The sequence below is a fragment of the Perognathus longimembris genome, chromosome 7 (genome assembly GCF_023159225.1).
Source record: "Perognathus longimembris pacificus isolate PPM17 chromosome 7, ASM2315922v1, whole genome shotgun sequence".
NCBI classification, from domain to species: domain Eukaryota; kingdom Metazoa; phylum Chordata; class Mammalia; order Rodentia; family Heteromyidae; genus Perognathus; species Perognathus longimembris.
In genome coordinates this window covers 1,453,833-1,467,097 of record NC_063167.1, presented here as the reverse complement: position 1 = coordinate 1,467,097, position 13,265 = coordinate 1,453,833, and the positions used below count along the sequence as shown (strand labels likewise).

Here is a 13,265-nt window from a genome sequence, read left to right as displayed (position 1 = left end):
AAGCCCGGGCTGGCTGTGCGGCGCCCCCCACCCCAGCCCCGAGCCTCACGACACCATTTGTATTCTGTCAGTCACTAGCTTATGTTCGGCCGAGCTGGGAACTGAATACCCTATTCAGAGAGGTGCTCGCACGGCGTGTTATTGAAATTTAATATTTTCACACACAGACACATCATTATCTCGCAACCCGACACTGGCAGCATAATTCTGTAATTTTTCAAGAGGCCTAATTTTTCTCAATGTGAACACCAGGGCCCAGGATTGTCTAAACAGCCCGTCTCCTCTTTGTTTCTTCTAGGGTGACAGACTGCAGGGAAGTGCTCACCGACCGCCGCCGCGGCCTCTCCACCTCGGAACTTTTCTGGCCTCTTTTTCCCACCATCACCAGCTGCAAAACCACTTTCTGGCTGGGCCTGACACAAATGGATGGTGGCAACTCTCTCCGACACCCTGCAGAGCCAAGGGCACGGGGTCCCCGAGACCGAGTGGCACTCTGAAAAGCACAAGTGGGCAGGCAAGTGTGTGACGTGGCTGATAAACAAAACAGAGCCACTGCCCTGGAGCTGAAGCAAACGCCGGTCCCCTCCTCCACACAGGTGCACACGCTCGAGTGTGCGGGCACGTGGCTCGTGCGTGTGCACACGCGGGCACATCTGCGTGCCCGGGGCGGGGGGCGAGGTGAAGGGTCCACACCGGGGGTCCTTTCTCTCTCTCCAGCAGCGTCAGCTCTGGCCAAAAAACAAACAAACCAACCAAAAGCCCTCTGGTTTTCAAGTAGTTCAGGAATGTGCTGGCCATTCCGGGGACGAGAGCGTGTGGGTGATTCACAAGCAAGGCCAGAACGTTCCCAGGGAGCCAGGCTCGCGGGCGAGCAGGTGGCGAAGGGGCCCAGCCTGGCCGCTGTAGCCCGAAGCCTCCATGTTCTACCGAGCGACTCCACGTCCTCTGGACGGAGGCTCCCCTCCAGAAGGGGGCCTGCGACCTGGGGGTACACGGGCATCCTGGAAACCTCATTCCTGCAGTCCACCCCAGTGTGTCCACCTTGAGCCTGAACGCGGTCCCCTCTGCGGGCTGGCTGGGACCGGGCCAGGCCAGCGCGGGCCAGAGACCTCGACCTTCCGCACCACCCACAGTGGGCTGCTCCTTTCTCCTCACTCGGGGCTTCGATGGAGCGTTCCGGATGGGACTTCTCCAGAGGGAGGGAGGAGGCGGCCTGGGAGGGAGGAGGGTCAGCGCACAGGGCTTCCCCTCTGCCCCGGGACTGCGGAGCCTTCCTGTGTCACCGGTGAGCATGAGTCTCAGTATTTGTTTAAATGTTTTATGGACTGGTGTGGCTGGGCCCCTCTGAGGAAGCTGTTCCAGCCCACTGGGCAGATACAAACGTCTGATCGTTTTCAAACACATGGCTCTTTTCCTCAGAGACTCTCAATCGGAATCTATTATGCAAATCCATATTTTGGTATAATATTGGCTGCCGGGTTCTGAATGTAGTTAAACTGCATCGCAGGAAAGGGCTCCGTCATATTTCTCGTGTGCCAGCCCCGTCATTTTATCCCTCTGCCCAAATGCCAGGGGACCCTGCCTGCCACAGGCAACCGGGGAAAACGACCGCATCTGACGTGAGGAGAATCACGGGAGCCCCGCAGAAAACCGCTTCTCCACATGAAACCGTGGGGGGGGGGGTCTTGCGTGCACCCCCTGCACCGGCTGAGGCCAGGGGGGTGGGGTGAGCCAGGAGGTCAGCTGGGGTGTGAGCCCGGCTCTGGCTTCCTCCGCCTCTGCACCTCTTTGTGTGGAGGTGACACAGAGACCCACGGCCTCCAGCAAGGATGCAGAACGGGGAGGTGCCGGGCGAGCCCCAGCACACACACACCCACCGCATGGCTGGGAACAGCCAGCTTCCCCCCCTCGACCCCGAGATGAGCACAGCTTAGAGCCCAGCACCCACTGGACACGTGGAGAAGAGAGAACGAGAGGGGCAGATCCATGGGAATGGAGTTACCCAAACAAGCCCGAGAGCTCAGCCCCTCCCTGTAGGGGTGGGAGGCCTCAGGCAAGAAGAGAGCTGGCAGATGTCAACAGCTGTGTTGGCCCTGAGGACAAGTGTAAGGCTGAAGGACACCCAGGGGCTGCAGGGGTGTGGCTGCCTTTGATCACAGAGAGCCCCCATTTCACACACTGGGGTCACCAGAGATCCAGGCTCCCGAACCTGCAGTTATGAAAATAAGAATGGCTAAGGCCGGTGGGCGTGCTTTGTTCGGCAGGAATGGAGATCAGCGCTTTGCCAGGGCAGGGGGAGCGCCCAGAGGCACGTACGTTAGGAGGTGGTCTGAGTCTCCTCTCAATCCTCACGACCTTGCTGGGGTCCACACACCCTGCCCAACCTTGAAGTCCTCCCAGGACTCCTACAAAGGGGTGGGAGGTGGAAGACCCACGACGCAGTGGTCTAAACCGGCCAAGGAGATGAAAGGAGAAGTTGACCTGACTTCCGGTCTGATCGGAGTGAGATTCTTGTGCACCCAGCCCCGGCTCCACGACCGCCAGCCTCCACAGAGCAGCACCCCAAGACGTCACGCACCTTGTGCAGTCTTCCGGACCCCAGGCACGGGGGGGGGGGGCGGGAAGGGAGCACGCACGCGGGCTCGCACACCAATATTTCACCCATGTGAACGAATGCCCACGCTTATTCTCTTAAAACATCCTCACCTTGTCCTGGCACAAGGTAAGAGCTGGCCTGCCGCCAGAGCCAAGCCAAGCTGGAGCTTGGGGGTTGGGTAGGAAGAGAAGGACACACACACACACACACACACACTCACACACACTCATGACCCCTGAGCCTGTGCTCCAAGGGAGCCAGGGTCAGAGCAGGCCCCCAGGAGCCCTCGAGGGCAGCCCCCAGGGACGTCTGCAGGCCAGGGCTTGAAATGTGCACTAAGCATTTGGCTTTGTTATTCTTTCTAAAGTAGGAAAGTAGACAAAGCCACTTATTTCTCAACTCGACAGCATTCCAAATAGAAACTAAACTGCAGGCTCACGGCAGCCACTTCAGCGGGGTCCGCGGCAAGTCAGCTCTGGAGAGACCCGGTCCGGACAAAGCCCAGACCCGCACGCAGGGCCCACCACGGGCCCAAAGACAGCTGGGCACATCTGTACTGCCTCTAAAACACCCCGTTACCACCCAGCATTGAAATTCATGTACCCTATAAATTCTGTGTCAAAAGGAGAAAAACAAATCTGCTTAAATCCATCCAGGGGCCAAGAGAGGGGAACAGAAATTGTCCTCAACGGGGCCAAAAAAAAAAGCCTGAGCAGCGTTCTGGGAACTACTTAAGAACCCGTGGCAAGGCCCGCGAAGCCCCCCGCCCCCCCCCAATCCCACAGCCCAGCAGCCCGCTTCTCCCGGGGCCCCAGGCAGGCCCTTCGTGGTGTGGGGAGCCAAGACCGCCCAGGGGCGTGGACAGGCCTGGTGGCTCAGCCTAGGGGCTCGCTTTCCACACGGGGTGTGTCTCCTCAGCCACAACCTCCCTGGGAAGAGCCCCCCAAGCCCCGCTCAGGCCTCCCGAGAGCACGCTGCAAAAGAGAAGAGAGCAAGAGTCCCCAGGTCCCGGCCTTGCCTGCCACCTGCTCCCGCAGGGCGGAACCCGAGGGGCAGCTCACGCACCTCTGTGAGAACCAGAGGCCAGTGTCCCAGCCGGCCCTCCCCTCCGCCCCGACGCAGCTCAGCCTCAGCCAGGACACACGCGCACACACACGCACACACACACACGCCTGGACAACACACCTGTGCTCGCTAGGGCACAGACCGGGTGGCCACCCTTCTTGCACACAGGTTGCCCACTGTGAACAGTGAGCGTGAGTCTGGTGGTGTGCCTAACCAAGTCCACTCAGCAGGATCCGCACGGGGAGCTTAGAAAACCGAAGTGTTCCAGAAAGCTCACTTCCCCAAGCCAGGCTTCCACAGAGCAGAGCCAGCCGGGGCTGCCGGCTAGCCACCCAAGTTTGAGCGAGGAACTGCCGAGCAGGGGAGGTTTTGTTCCCCCAGCCTGTGAAGCCGGAGCCCACCTGCGCTGGGGAGCTGGCCTCTGGCTGGACCGGGACCCTCCGCCCTCAGTGGGTCTCAGGGGACTCTGCGGCCATACCCCCGGGGTCTTAAGGAGGGGGCCCAGGCTGGACGGAAAAGAGACGGCCTTCGTCCTCGGGTTTGCTTAGCCGCCCCTCTCCGCTGTTCCGGTCTTGAGGGCTAAGCGTGGAGGGTTGCTATCTGCACCGGGCCCCGTGTGTGAAATGGGCTCGGGATAATGCAGGTCCGTATTGAGAGGAGACGAAATAGTCACCAGGACTGAGCCATGTTTTAAAATGATTATAAATTATTTTAACAGTGCATTTGCAAAGGGTTATAAAAACAGCCATAATATATTTTTTTCCTTAGATTCTAGAATTACCAGTGTGACAGCTAATGCAATAATGATTTGTTTCAAATGCCAGTGTTTAAGCTGTATAAAGCTGATTTTATACATTTTTCCAGTAGGCCGCATTGTAGTTAATGAAATTAAACACACCAATCGCATTTGTCCCCAGGGGACGAGGAACTGAACACACCACTGGTTTATTTTTTTATTAAAATAAATTGCAGCCGGCAAGATGGACTAATTGCATACAGAATTGAAAAAGAAACATTCCATTGATATAATTAAGCCAATTTTCATGGACAGAAATGGTTATAGTGGATATAAAATAAGGAAAGCCCTCACCAGATTCCGACTTCTCTCCTTTTTTGCACAAAATGTCAACGACTAAGCAAATATGTATCTCCAGGGCGCCACTCCCATCTTCCTGTCCCGCGTGGTTCCCGGGGCCGGGAGAGGCCGGCGAGGACCAGCCCAAGGACCTGAGATTAGGAAGTGATCGGAGCGGAAACCTTGGCTCAGGAGCCGCCAGGATGGGGCCAGGGGCTGCAAGCAGGAGGCCTAGAAGCTGGGCGGGAGGGGGGACACGGCCCAGTCTTAGGAACAATGGCCCTTCCAGGGTGCATCCGCAGCCTAACCCCCCCCCCACCAGCTCAGGTATGCGCGCCCGGCCACCACCCCAGCCGCCATGCTGGGAGGGGAGCTGGGTGGTTGGAGCCAGCAGGTTCCACACCTGGGGGCAGACAGAGCCTGCAGCCCGCGCTCTTAGCCAAAGGCAGTGTTGGGAGTGGGCAAACAGAAACTCCCTGACCCGCACCCCAGCGTCCCTGCCCCCTGGGACCCTGACCCAGGACAGCCACAGCCCCGGCAACTCTTCCTGGCGGCCCGGAGACCAGCCCCGAGCAGAGGGGCAACGCCGCCTGGCTGCCCGGGACCCGGGCCCAGGCTCCTGGCCGCCCTGGCAGGCTCCGAGCACATGAGGTCTCCAAGTTCAGCACTGGCCCTGTGAAAACGCCCCAACGCCCATACAGTTCAACATTTGAGAAAGACTAGAGAATTAAGGGTGATTGATGTTCAGCGCCCTGCGGGGGACGGGGGGGGGGGCTGTGCGGGGGAACACTCAAGGTCTTCCTGGAGCCCTCCACATTCCCTTGAACCCAGAGCCCGCCATGCAACCCAGGGACGTACTTTCTCTTTCTCGGCGCCGGCAGTTTGTTCCCCTTAGGAAACCAGCCCTACTCCATGTTCACCGCCCTCCCGGGGCAGGTGAACCCAGCGAGACTACAGGGGGACCCGAGAGCCTCCCCAGGAACCCAGACAGGCTGGTCCCTGGGCCATCCTGCACTGGGGCAGCCCACAAACCAGGGTTCACCCACTGCCTGCCGGGACAATGTCCCATGGCGAGGCCCTGGGAAGTGGGGATGGAACCGGGGCTGTCCTACCTCCCCCTGCCCTCCCCCAACCCACAAGGGCCTCCCCAACCCCCACCGCCAACCCAGCCGCGTGCTTGGGGTGCTCCAGGGAACAGGAAGGGGCCTGGGGCCCGAGGAATGTGGGGTGGGGTGGAGGGTTTGGAACTTCAGCCCTAGCAGCAAGGACCCCCGGAGCCTGACCAGGCCACCCGGAGAAAGGCACTGCGTTTGCGGGGCGTGGGCCCAGGGCGCCCACCGCTCCCGCCGCGAGGGGAAGGAGCGGCTGCGGCCGGCACCCCTGCCAGGGTGGCTGGCCGGGACTGTGTGTGCTGCAGGTGGGCGGACGGAGGGCCGGAGAGCCGCCACCAGCACAGCCCGGCGTTCTCAGACCCCAGTCCCCCTGCCTCCCCCAGCCCAGCACAGTGTGGAACCCCCTACCTCCCCCCCACAATCTACACTCAGCACCCCAGGGCGGTGCTGCACTTCAGCCAGGCTCGGGCAGGCTCCCTCCACCACCTCTGGAAGTTTCTTTCCAGCCAGAGAAGGCACAGAAACTGCTCCTTCAACTACAACTTCCAAGACTTGATAACTCACGTTTGATTCAAAACCTAATACGTCCTATTTAACGCTATCTCAATTTTTAAACGAAATTATTCAAAAGATTTTTAATCCTGAATCATTTTTGTTTAAACTCTAATTATATATCACTTTAATTACCAGCCCCAGCCCCTAAGGACTCCTAATTGCCTCCTAATTGAATCAAACAGGAGGTAATCGCACCCATGGAAGCAGGGGGAGCAACTGCCCGCCCCAGGGGCCCAGGAGCCCTAGCTGCCCCCGCCACCCTCTGGACAAAAATTCAGGGACTTATTCCCTTGCCCCCCCCCCCCGCACTGCCTATAAGGACCTTGGAGGGGGCAGGAGGGGCTGACGTCCCGGCTGCACCTGCTCCTCCAGGCTCCCTCCCCGAGAGGCAGGGCAGCTCAGCCCAGTGGGCGACTGGAGACCCCAGGGCACTGCCGGTGCTGGCACGGGGCTGGCCTACCAGACGGGTCTTGGCAGCTCCCCCCACCATGGCACACCAGCCGGCGGGAGGCCCGGCCTGGGGCACCGGCGGCCGCCCGCCCCGCGCCCGCCCCTCTGCATTTCGCCCAAAGCGGGCAAGACAATCAATCCTTCAGGACTCGACAGCCAGCGCCCCTCCCGGTGCTACGGCCCTAGCGAGTGTCCCGGGAAAGGCGGGGAGGGCTGCCAGCCAGGGCCCGAGGAGAACGCGGAGGGCAGACGGGCCCCGGAAGGTGGCGGGAGAGTGGGGCCCAGCAAGCGAGGCCGGGCCTATTCCCTGGGCAGGAAGGCTCCCGGGGACGCACCCCACCTGCCTTGCACACCTCAGCATACTCACACACAAAAACCCACACCCGGCAAGGCTAAATGGTGGCTGTGGAGAGGCCACTGGCCCAGCCGGCGGTGTCCAGGCCCACCGGGTGCACCCCAGGCCTCCCCTCCCAGGACAGCTACGGTGGGGTCCCTGGCTTCTGCAGAGGCCCCCAGCTGGGTGGCAAGCGGGGTGGAGGTCAGGAGGGCACCTTAGCCACGCTAAGCGCCAGAGCAGCCCACCTGTCTCGCAGCAGTGGCAGAAACAACCAACTATTGTTAGCAATGTCTTCTTTAGATGTAGGGCTGGCTGGGGCAGCCTCGGGTCCCTCCTGGCCAGCACTGACAGAGCCCAGGGAAGGAACCCCTGGCCCTGGGCTCAGATTTCCCACCCGCTGAGCCCAGCCCCAGCCTAGGAGCCCCTTCACCCCTTGCTCATCATGGCCCACATCATGCTACCACCTAGCAGGCCCAGCTAGGGCAAGCCACCCGGATTGGGTCATGGAGCAGAGTCATGGGGAAATACAAACGAAATTACAGCCCCAGATGCACCCTGAAGGGCGGGCCCCCCAAGCACTGGGTCGTGAGGTCATCTCCACTGGCTTGGACACAGTCCTGACCCCCACACAGAGATGCAGACACAGCCCAGGGCCCGCGCCCGCCCGCGCTGCAGAGCACAAGTTGCCCTGGCCTTGCTCCCTCCCCTTGCCCCCGACCCCGAGCAGGGCCTGCTGGGGTTTGCTGGGTGGGCTGCGGAGCCCTCCAGGTAATGGAGTCGGGTCCCCAGGGATTCTCGCATCTGCTCAAAGTATTGTCCAAAGACAGCAAACTCCTTCCCGGGCTCTGGCTGCTTACAGCAAGCGGCGCCTTGGGGAGCCGTCCTTGGCCACCTTCTCGGGGTAGGGCCCCCGGCGGCGGCCCGGCTGTGGAGTTTGGAGTGGGGTCCCCCGGGCGCAGCCGAGGGAGAGTCGCAGGCCGGCGGGGGTCGCGCTTCGGTCGGCAGTTTCTGGCCAAGGGAACCGGGAAAGAGAAGCCCAGGCGCCCCCTGTGCTCCAGGCGCTGTCGGGTCCTCTGGGATTCTCCGGCCTCCGGCCAGGCCGCACATCCACAGCCGCCAGGCAGCGGCTCGGGTCCCAGCAGACCTGGGCTCGGGCGACTCCCCACCTGGCGGAGGTGCGGCGGGCGGCGGGCGGAGCGCGGGCCTCCGGGACCCGGCCGGGCTGCTCGCCCGCTCGCGGGCTCCGGGAGCGCCGAGCGCGCCTCTCGCTTGCAGCGAAGGCCCGAGGAGCGCAGCCGGGCTGCTGCCGCCTCGCCCCGGCTCCGGGCCCCGGCTCCGGGAGACCCTGGCCGGCTGGAGACCGCACGCGCCCCGCGCCGCGCACCAGGCGCGTTTCCCGCGCCGCGGAGAGACGCGGGGCACACGCGGCGCCGGCGCCTCCGCCGCGAGACGTCGGGTCCCCATTCGTACCAAGGGGGGGCAGAGGTCACGGGAGGCCGGGGAGGCCGAGGCCAAGGGCAGCGAGGCCAAGGGCGGCGAGGCCCGGAACCCGGCGGGACGGGGCGTTGCTCCGAGGGCCGACGGCCCGGCCCCGGGGTCCGCAGGCGGCGGGGGCTGCTTTTCCCTGCGGCCTTCGGCTGCGGGGGCTGCGGGGCGGAGCCGGCGGTCCGAGGCGAAGAGGCGCTTCCCTGGAAGACTGCGCGGACGGCAACCGCGGGGTTCGCGCTCGAGGCCCGGCCGAGCAGAGCCGGGCCCAGGCTCGCGGGCGTCGGAACGGCCTTGGTCTAGCGGGGACCCCGGGCGGAGCGGGCCCGGCGCCCCTTCCGCGGGCGGGCGGGCGGGCGGGCGAGAGGGACGGCGGGGGCGGCCGGGGCGGGCGGCCCCCGATCCGCTCCGCGCGGCTCTCGCCGCTTCGCTGGAGCCGGACCGCGGCGGGGCTGCCGGAGCCGCGCCCGCCGGCCCGCGGCGCCGCCCGTCCCCACCTGCCCGCCGCGCGGGCCGCGGCCCCCGGCCCGCCGTCCTCGGGGCCCAGGGCGCCGGCGGCCGGGCGCGGAGGACGCGCGAGCTGCTCGGAGGCGCGGCGGCAGCCAAGCCCGGGGCGCGGAGCCCGCGGCTAGGACGGGCCGGCCGCGGGCTGCTCGCGCGGAGCCCGGGGATCGGCCCGAGGCGGAGCGAAAGAGAAAGTAAGACCCGGGCCCGGGCCGTCCCGGCGGGGCCGCGCCGCCGCCGCCCCCGGGCCCGGGCGGGCGGGCGGGCGGGCGCGCGGAGCTCGGAGCGGCGGGGCCGGAGCGCGGCCGGCGGGGCCGGCAGGCCGGGGTCCGCGGCGCCGGGGCGGCCCGCGCGAGCTGCCGGAGTCGCCGAGCTGCGCCCGCCGCCGCGCGGGGCACCACTTGGGAATAAACTTCACGACCACAGTTCCAAGCGCTGGAAGAAGTCTCCATTTTGCTCCCCCCGAGGCTGCGGCCGCCTCGCCCGCGCCACCCCTGCCCGCGCTCCCGGGGAGCCGGGTGGGCGCCGGCCCGCGCCCCCTCCTCCGCCCCCTCCCCGGCTCGGGGTCTCCCTCCTCTGCGCCCGGCTGGCGGACGCCAAAGGCGGTGCTCTAGCGCCCACTATTTCAAAAGCCCGGAATATGATTTGACCAGGGCTGGGAGCCGCTCGGGGAGAGGGGGAGCGAGCGCGAGCGCGAGCGGGAGGAAAAGTTGCTCTTCCTCTCCCCAACTTTTCGCTAACTTTCGCTTTTCGCCCCCTCCACCCCCAGCCCGCCCCCCGCCCCCCTCCCGGCCCCCACCGCGCGCCTCGGGTTCCCGGGCCCGGGCGCCGGCCACGGCGGGGGGGGAGGGGGCTCGGCGGGGAGGGGGCCGGCGCCTTCGGGGAGCGGGGAGCGCGCGGCCCCGGGCGCCCCGAGCCTCCGCGCGCCGGGGCCCGGGCGCCCCGGAGCGCGGGGAGGCGGAGCGGCCCCCCGGGGTCCGGCGGCCGAGCCGGGGGGCGGGCGTGGGGGGGGGAGCGTGAGGCAGCCGGCGCGACGACCGCGCCCCGACGCGCACCCCTGGCCCGGGTACCCCGGGCCCCGCGGCCCGGGCCCGGCGGCGCGGCGCGGGCGAGCGCGGGAGACTTACTTTTGGCTAGCTTCCTCGCCCTGGCCTTGGATCGCATGGTGTCGGCTCGCGGAATCTCTCTCCTCCTCCTCGAGCCCAGAAGCAGCCGCACACTATCTTCATCTCCCCAGCATTGTCAGTTTGGACACCTTCGCACATGCGCACAGAGCACTCAATCTGACACCCCTCGCCGGGGCCAAAAAAACTTTGCAATGTATTCATCATCCTCATCGTCGCGCCGCCGCCGCCGCCGCCGCCGCCTCGGCGCGGGATTGGGGGGCTCTCCGCGGCCTTCCCGGCCTTCACCTCGCGGCTCCCCCCGCCCCCCCCACCCCCACCCCGCCCCGCCCCCCCCGCCGGCGCCGCGCGGAACGGGAGCTGGCCCTTTAAGAGCACATTCTGCGCCCGCCGCTCCCGCCCGGGGCCCGCACCCCGGACACTTTAAAAGGACCCAGGTGGCCCCGGAGGCCCCGGGGCCGTCCCCCCGCCCTGCCCCCCGCCCGGCGGGGCCCGGCCGGGCGGGCGGGCGGCCGCGGGGGGCCGCGCGGCTTCCGCGGGTCTCCCGGGCCGCGCGCGCGGAGTTCGGACGCGGGTCCGGGCGGGCCGGGCGGCGTCGGCTCGCGTCGGGGGACTGAGTAACAGGCTCGCGTTCACGGTCGCCCCGGCCCGCTCCGCGCCCCCACTCTGCCCTCCGTCCCCGCCCCGCCCCGCGGCCGGGAAGCGGGGGTCGGGGCCCACGCGCCGGAACCCGGCTCCGCCGAAGCCCCCGCGCGCCCCGCGCGCCCCGGGCCGCCGCCCCCTCCCCGCCGCCCCGCCCCGCCGCTCCGGGATTCCGACACCGCCGCCCCGGAGCCGCGGGCTCCGCGCCGCGCCGCGGGCCGGGCGCGCCGGCGGCTCTCGGACCCGCCGTCCTCGGTCGAGCCCGGAGCGGCGCGGGGCCGGGCGCCGCGCGTCGGGGGCCCGGCCGGGGAGGGGGGCGGCCGTCCCGGCCGCAGGGGTTCGGGCCGCGGGGTCCCGGGGTCCCGGGGCGCCCGGCGCTTCCCCGCCTCGGGGGCGGGCCCGCGCGCTCCGGCCTCCGAGCCCGGCTCGGCCACCGCCACGGCCACCAGGTGAGTACCCGGCGCGCGGACGTCCCGGCTGGGCTCCTCGCGGGGATCCGGGCGCCCCGGGCCTCCCCCCCCCCCGCCCCGCGGGCTGGACGGCGGGCGGCGCAGGTGGACGGGGGCGGACGGGGCGCGGGCGGCGGTCTCCTCCCCGGCCGCCCTGGGGTGAGTGCTGGCGGGCGAAGGCTGAGTCCTCGCTCAGGAATGGCTCGGATTCGGACCGACTTGGAGGCCCGCGGAGGTGTCGCCCCGGCCGGCTCGCCGCCCCCCGCCCTTGGCCGCCAGTACCAAGGTCCCACCGGGCTGGGAGCGGTCACTGCGTCACCCGGGCCCCAAACAGGGGTCGCCGGCGATTCCGCGTCCGTCTGCCACCCCAGATGGGGTCATGTCCACCCCCTCTTTGTTGTGCAATAAAATCCCGTCTCGGCTTGTGGAGACCGGATCGTGGACCCCCCCCCACCCGTGCATTTGCGTTAAAACGGCGGCGGCCGGAAGCCAGCCCGAGGCCGGGGCCTTGCGGGAATGCTGGACGGGGAGTGCGCGGGCTACCCCCCGGAGGAAGACCCACCCGGAGCCGGGGCTGGCGGCCCCAGGGCCTTGCTCCCGGAGTCCGCGCTCCCCGCCAAGTTCCAGGGGCATTCCAACCCCTTCCAGGTTCCCGCGGTTTGGGGTGCCCGGTCTGGCACCCCACACTCCCAGGACAGGGGAAGTGCGCTGGCTGGTGGCAGCGTCTGCCGGCTCTGGCCTTGGGTGAGTGTCGCCTCAGGCCCAGCGGCCCAGTCCCCGCCGTCCCTTTCTGGGCCCACTCCAGGATGACTCTCGGTCCCCTTGGGCTGAACCTACAGGGTCGGATTCCGGAGGTCTTGGGGAGCTGGGGCCGCTGCAGTTTCTCCACGGTGGAGGATTGGGAGCCTGCTCATTCCTGGGAGTTTCAGGAACCCAGTACCACATGTCCTGCCCTGCCTAGCCTCAGCCCAGGGTGGCCTTCAGACCGTGGTCCTGATCTGGTAGGGGCTGCTGGCAGAGATGGCTCAAGGTCACCCCTATACTAAAGCCTCCCGGGTGCCCCTTGATTAGCTTACAGCCGCCTAAGAGGTTTGGCAAGAGGCCTGGGGAGATACAATGGAGCCTGTTGAGTAGTCTCACCTGGAGAAGGGTCCCTGCCCTTCCCCCAGCCCAACCTGGTGGCCCTGGCCTGGCCTTTTCCCCAGGCGCGGAGGAAGACGGCCAGCCCCAAGGTCAGACAGGCCTGGCCTTCTCCTGGGGTGTCCCAGTTCCCAGGCCCTCTTCCTGCTCCCTCCCTTTGCTCAGGAGGGGATTCCCAGAATTCGGAGAGGGTCGAGGCAGGACCACAGCGCCAGGGTGACCTTTGCCGGTGGAGGCACAGGAAGCCGGGAGGCTGGGCGTCTTCCCTGCCCTCTGCCAGGGCCCTTGAACCTGGAGGACACCCTGCCTGGGGAGGACCGGGGAACCGTGGCTGGCTACCGACGGGGCCACCAGAGCTCCTCCAAGGCGGCCTGGGCGTCCGCGGGAAGGGCCGCCACGCTCCGGCCCCGAAGGCCAGGGCCCTAACCCGGCTGAGCCCGGGCCTGGCCAGGCCCTGCCCCCGCGTGGCCAGACTTAGAAGCAAGGGAGCGGGTCAGGTATTGAAATATGCCTCGGAGGAGGAAAGAGTAAAACCGGGGACATCGGCTAGAGATCAGAAAAGGCAGGCTGGGTCCCAGCCTGGTCGTTTGGGGGGAGGGTCTTAGAGGAGCAATGGCGGCTCATGGGGGGGCCTGCGAGGACAAAATCATTACTAGAACGTTTAAGGGAAGTTTCCAAACGGAGTCAAGCCCCGGGGAGTTTCAGGGCTGACAGGGAGCCTGGAGAGCCTG

General features: G+C 66.6%; 1 protein-coding gene across 1 annotated transcript in view; it reads right to left on the bottom strand.

Moving 5' to 3' along the window:
- The window catches only part of LOC125354489 (histone-lysine N-methyltransferase PRDM16-like), a 98,112-nt gene extending 87,504 nt beyond the window's left edge, over nucleotides 1-10,608 (bottom strand). The window contains exon 1 of the mRNA XM_048350109.1: nucleotides 10,307-10,608. Coding sequence (XP_048206066.1) covers nucleotides 10,307-10,343 — 37 coding nt within the window. The 5' untranslated portion in view covers nucleotides 10,344-10,608. The remainder of the gene's footprint in view (nucleotides 1-10,306) is intronic.
- Between the last annotated feature and the right edge of the window lie 2,657 nt (nucleotides 10,609-13,265).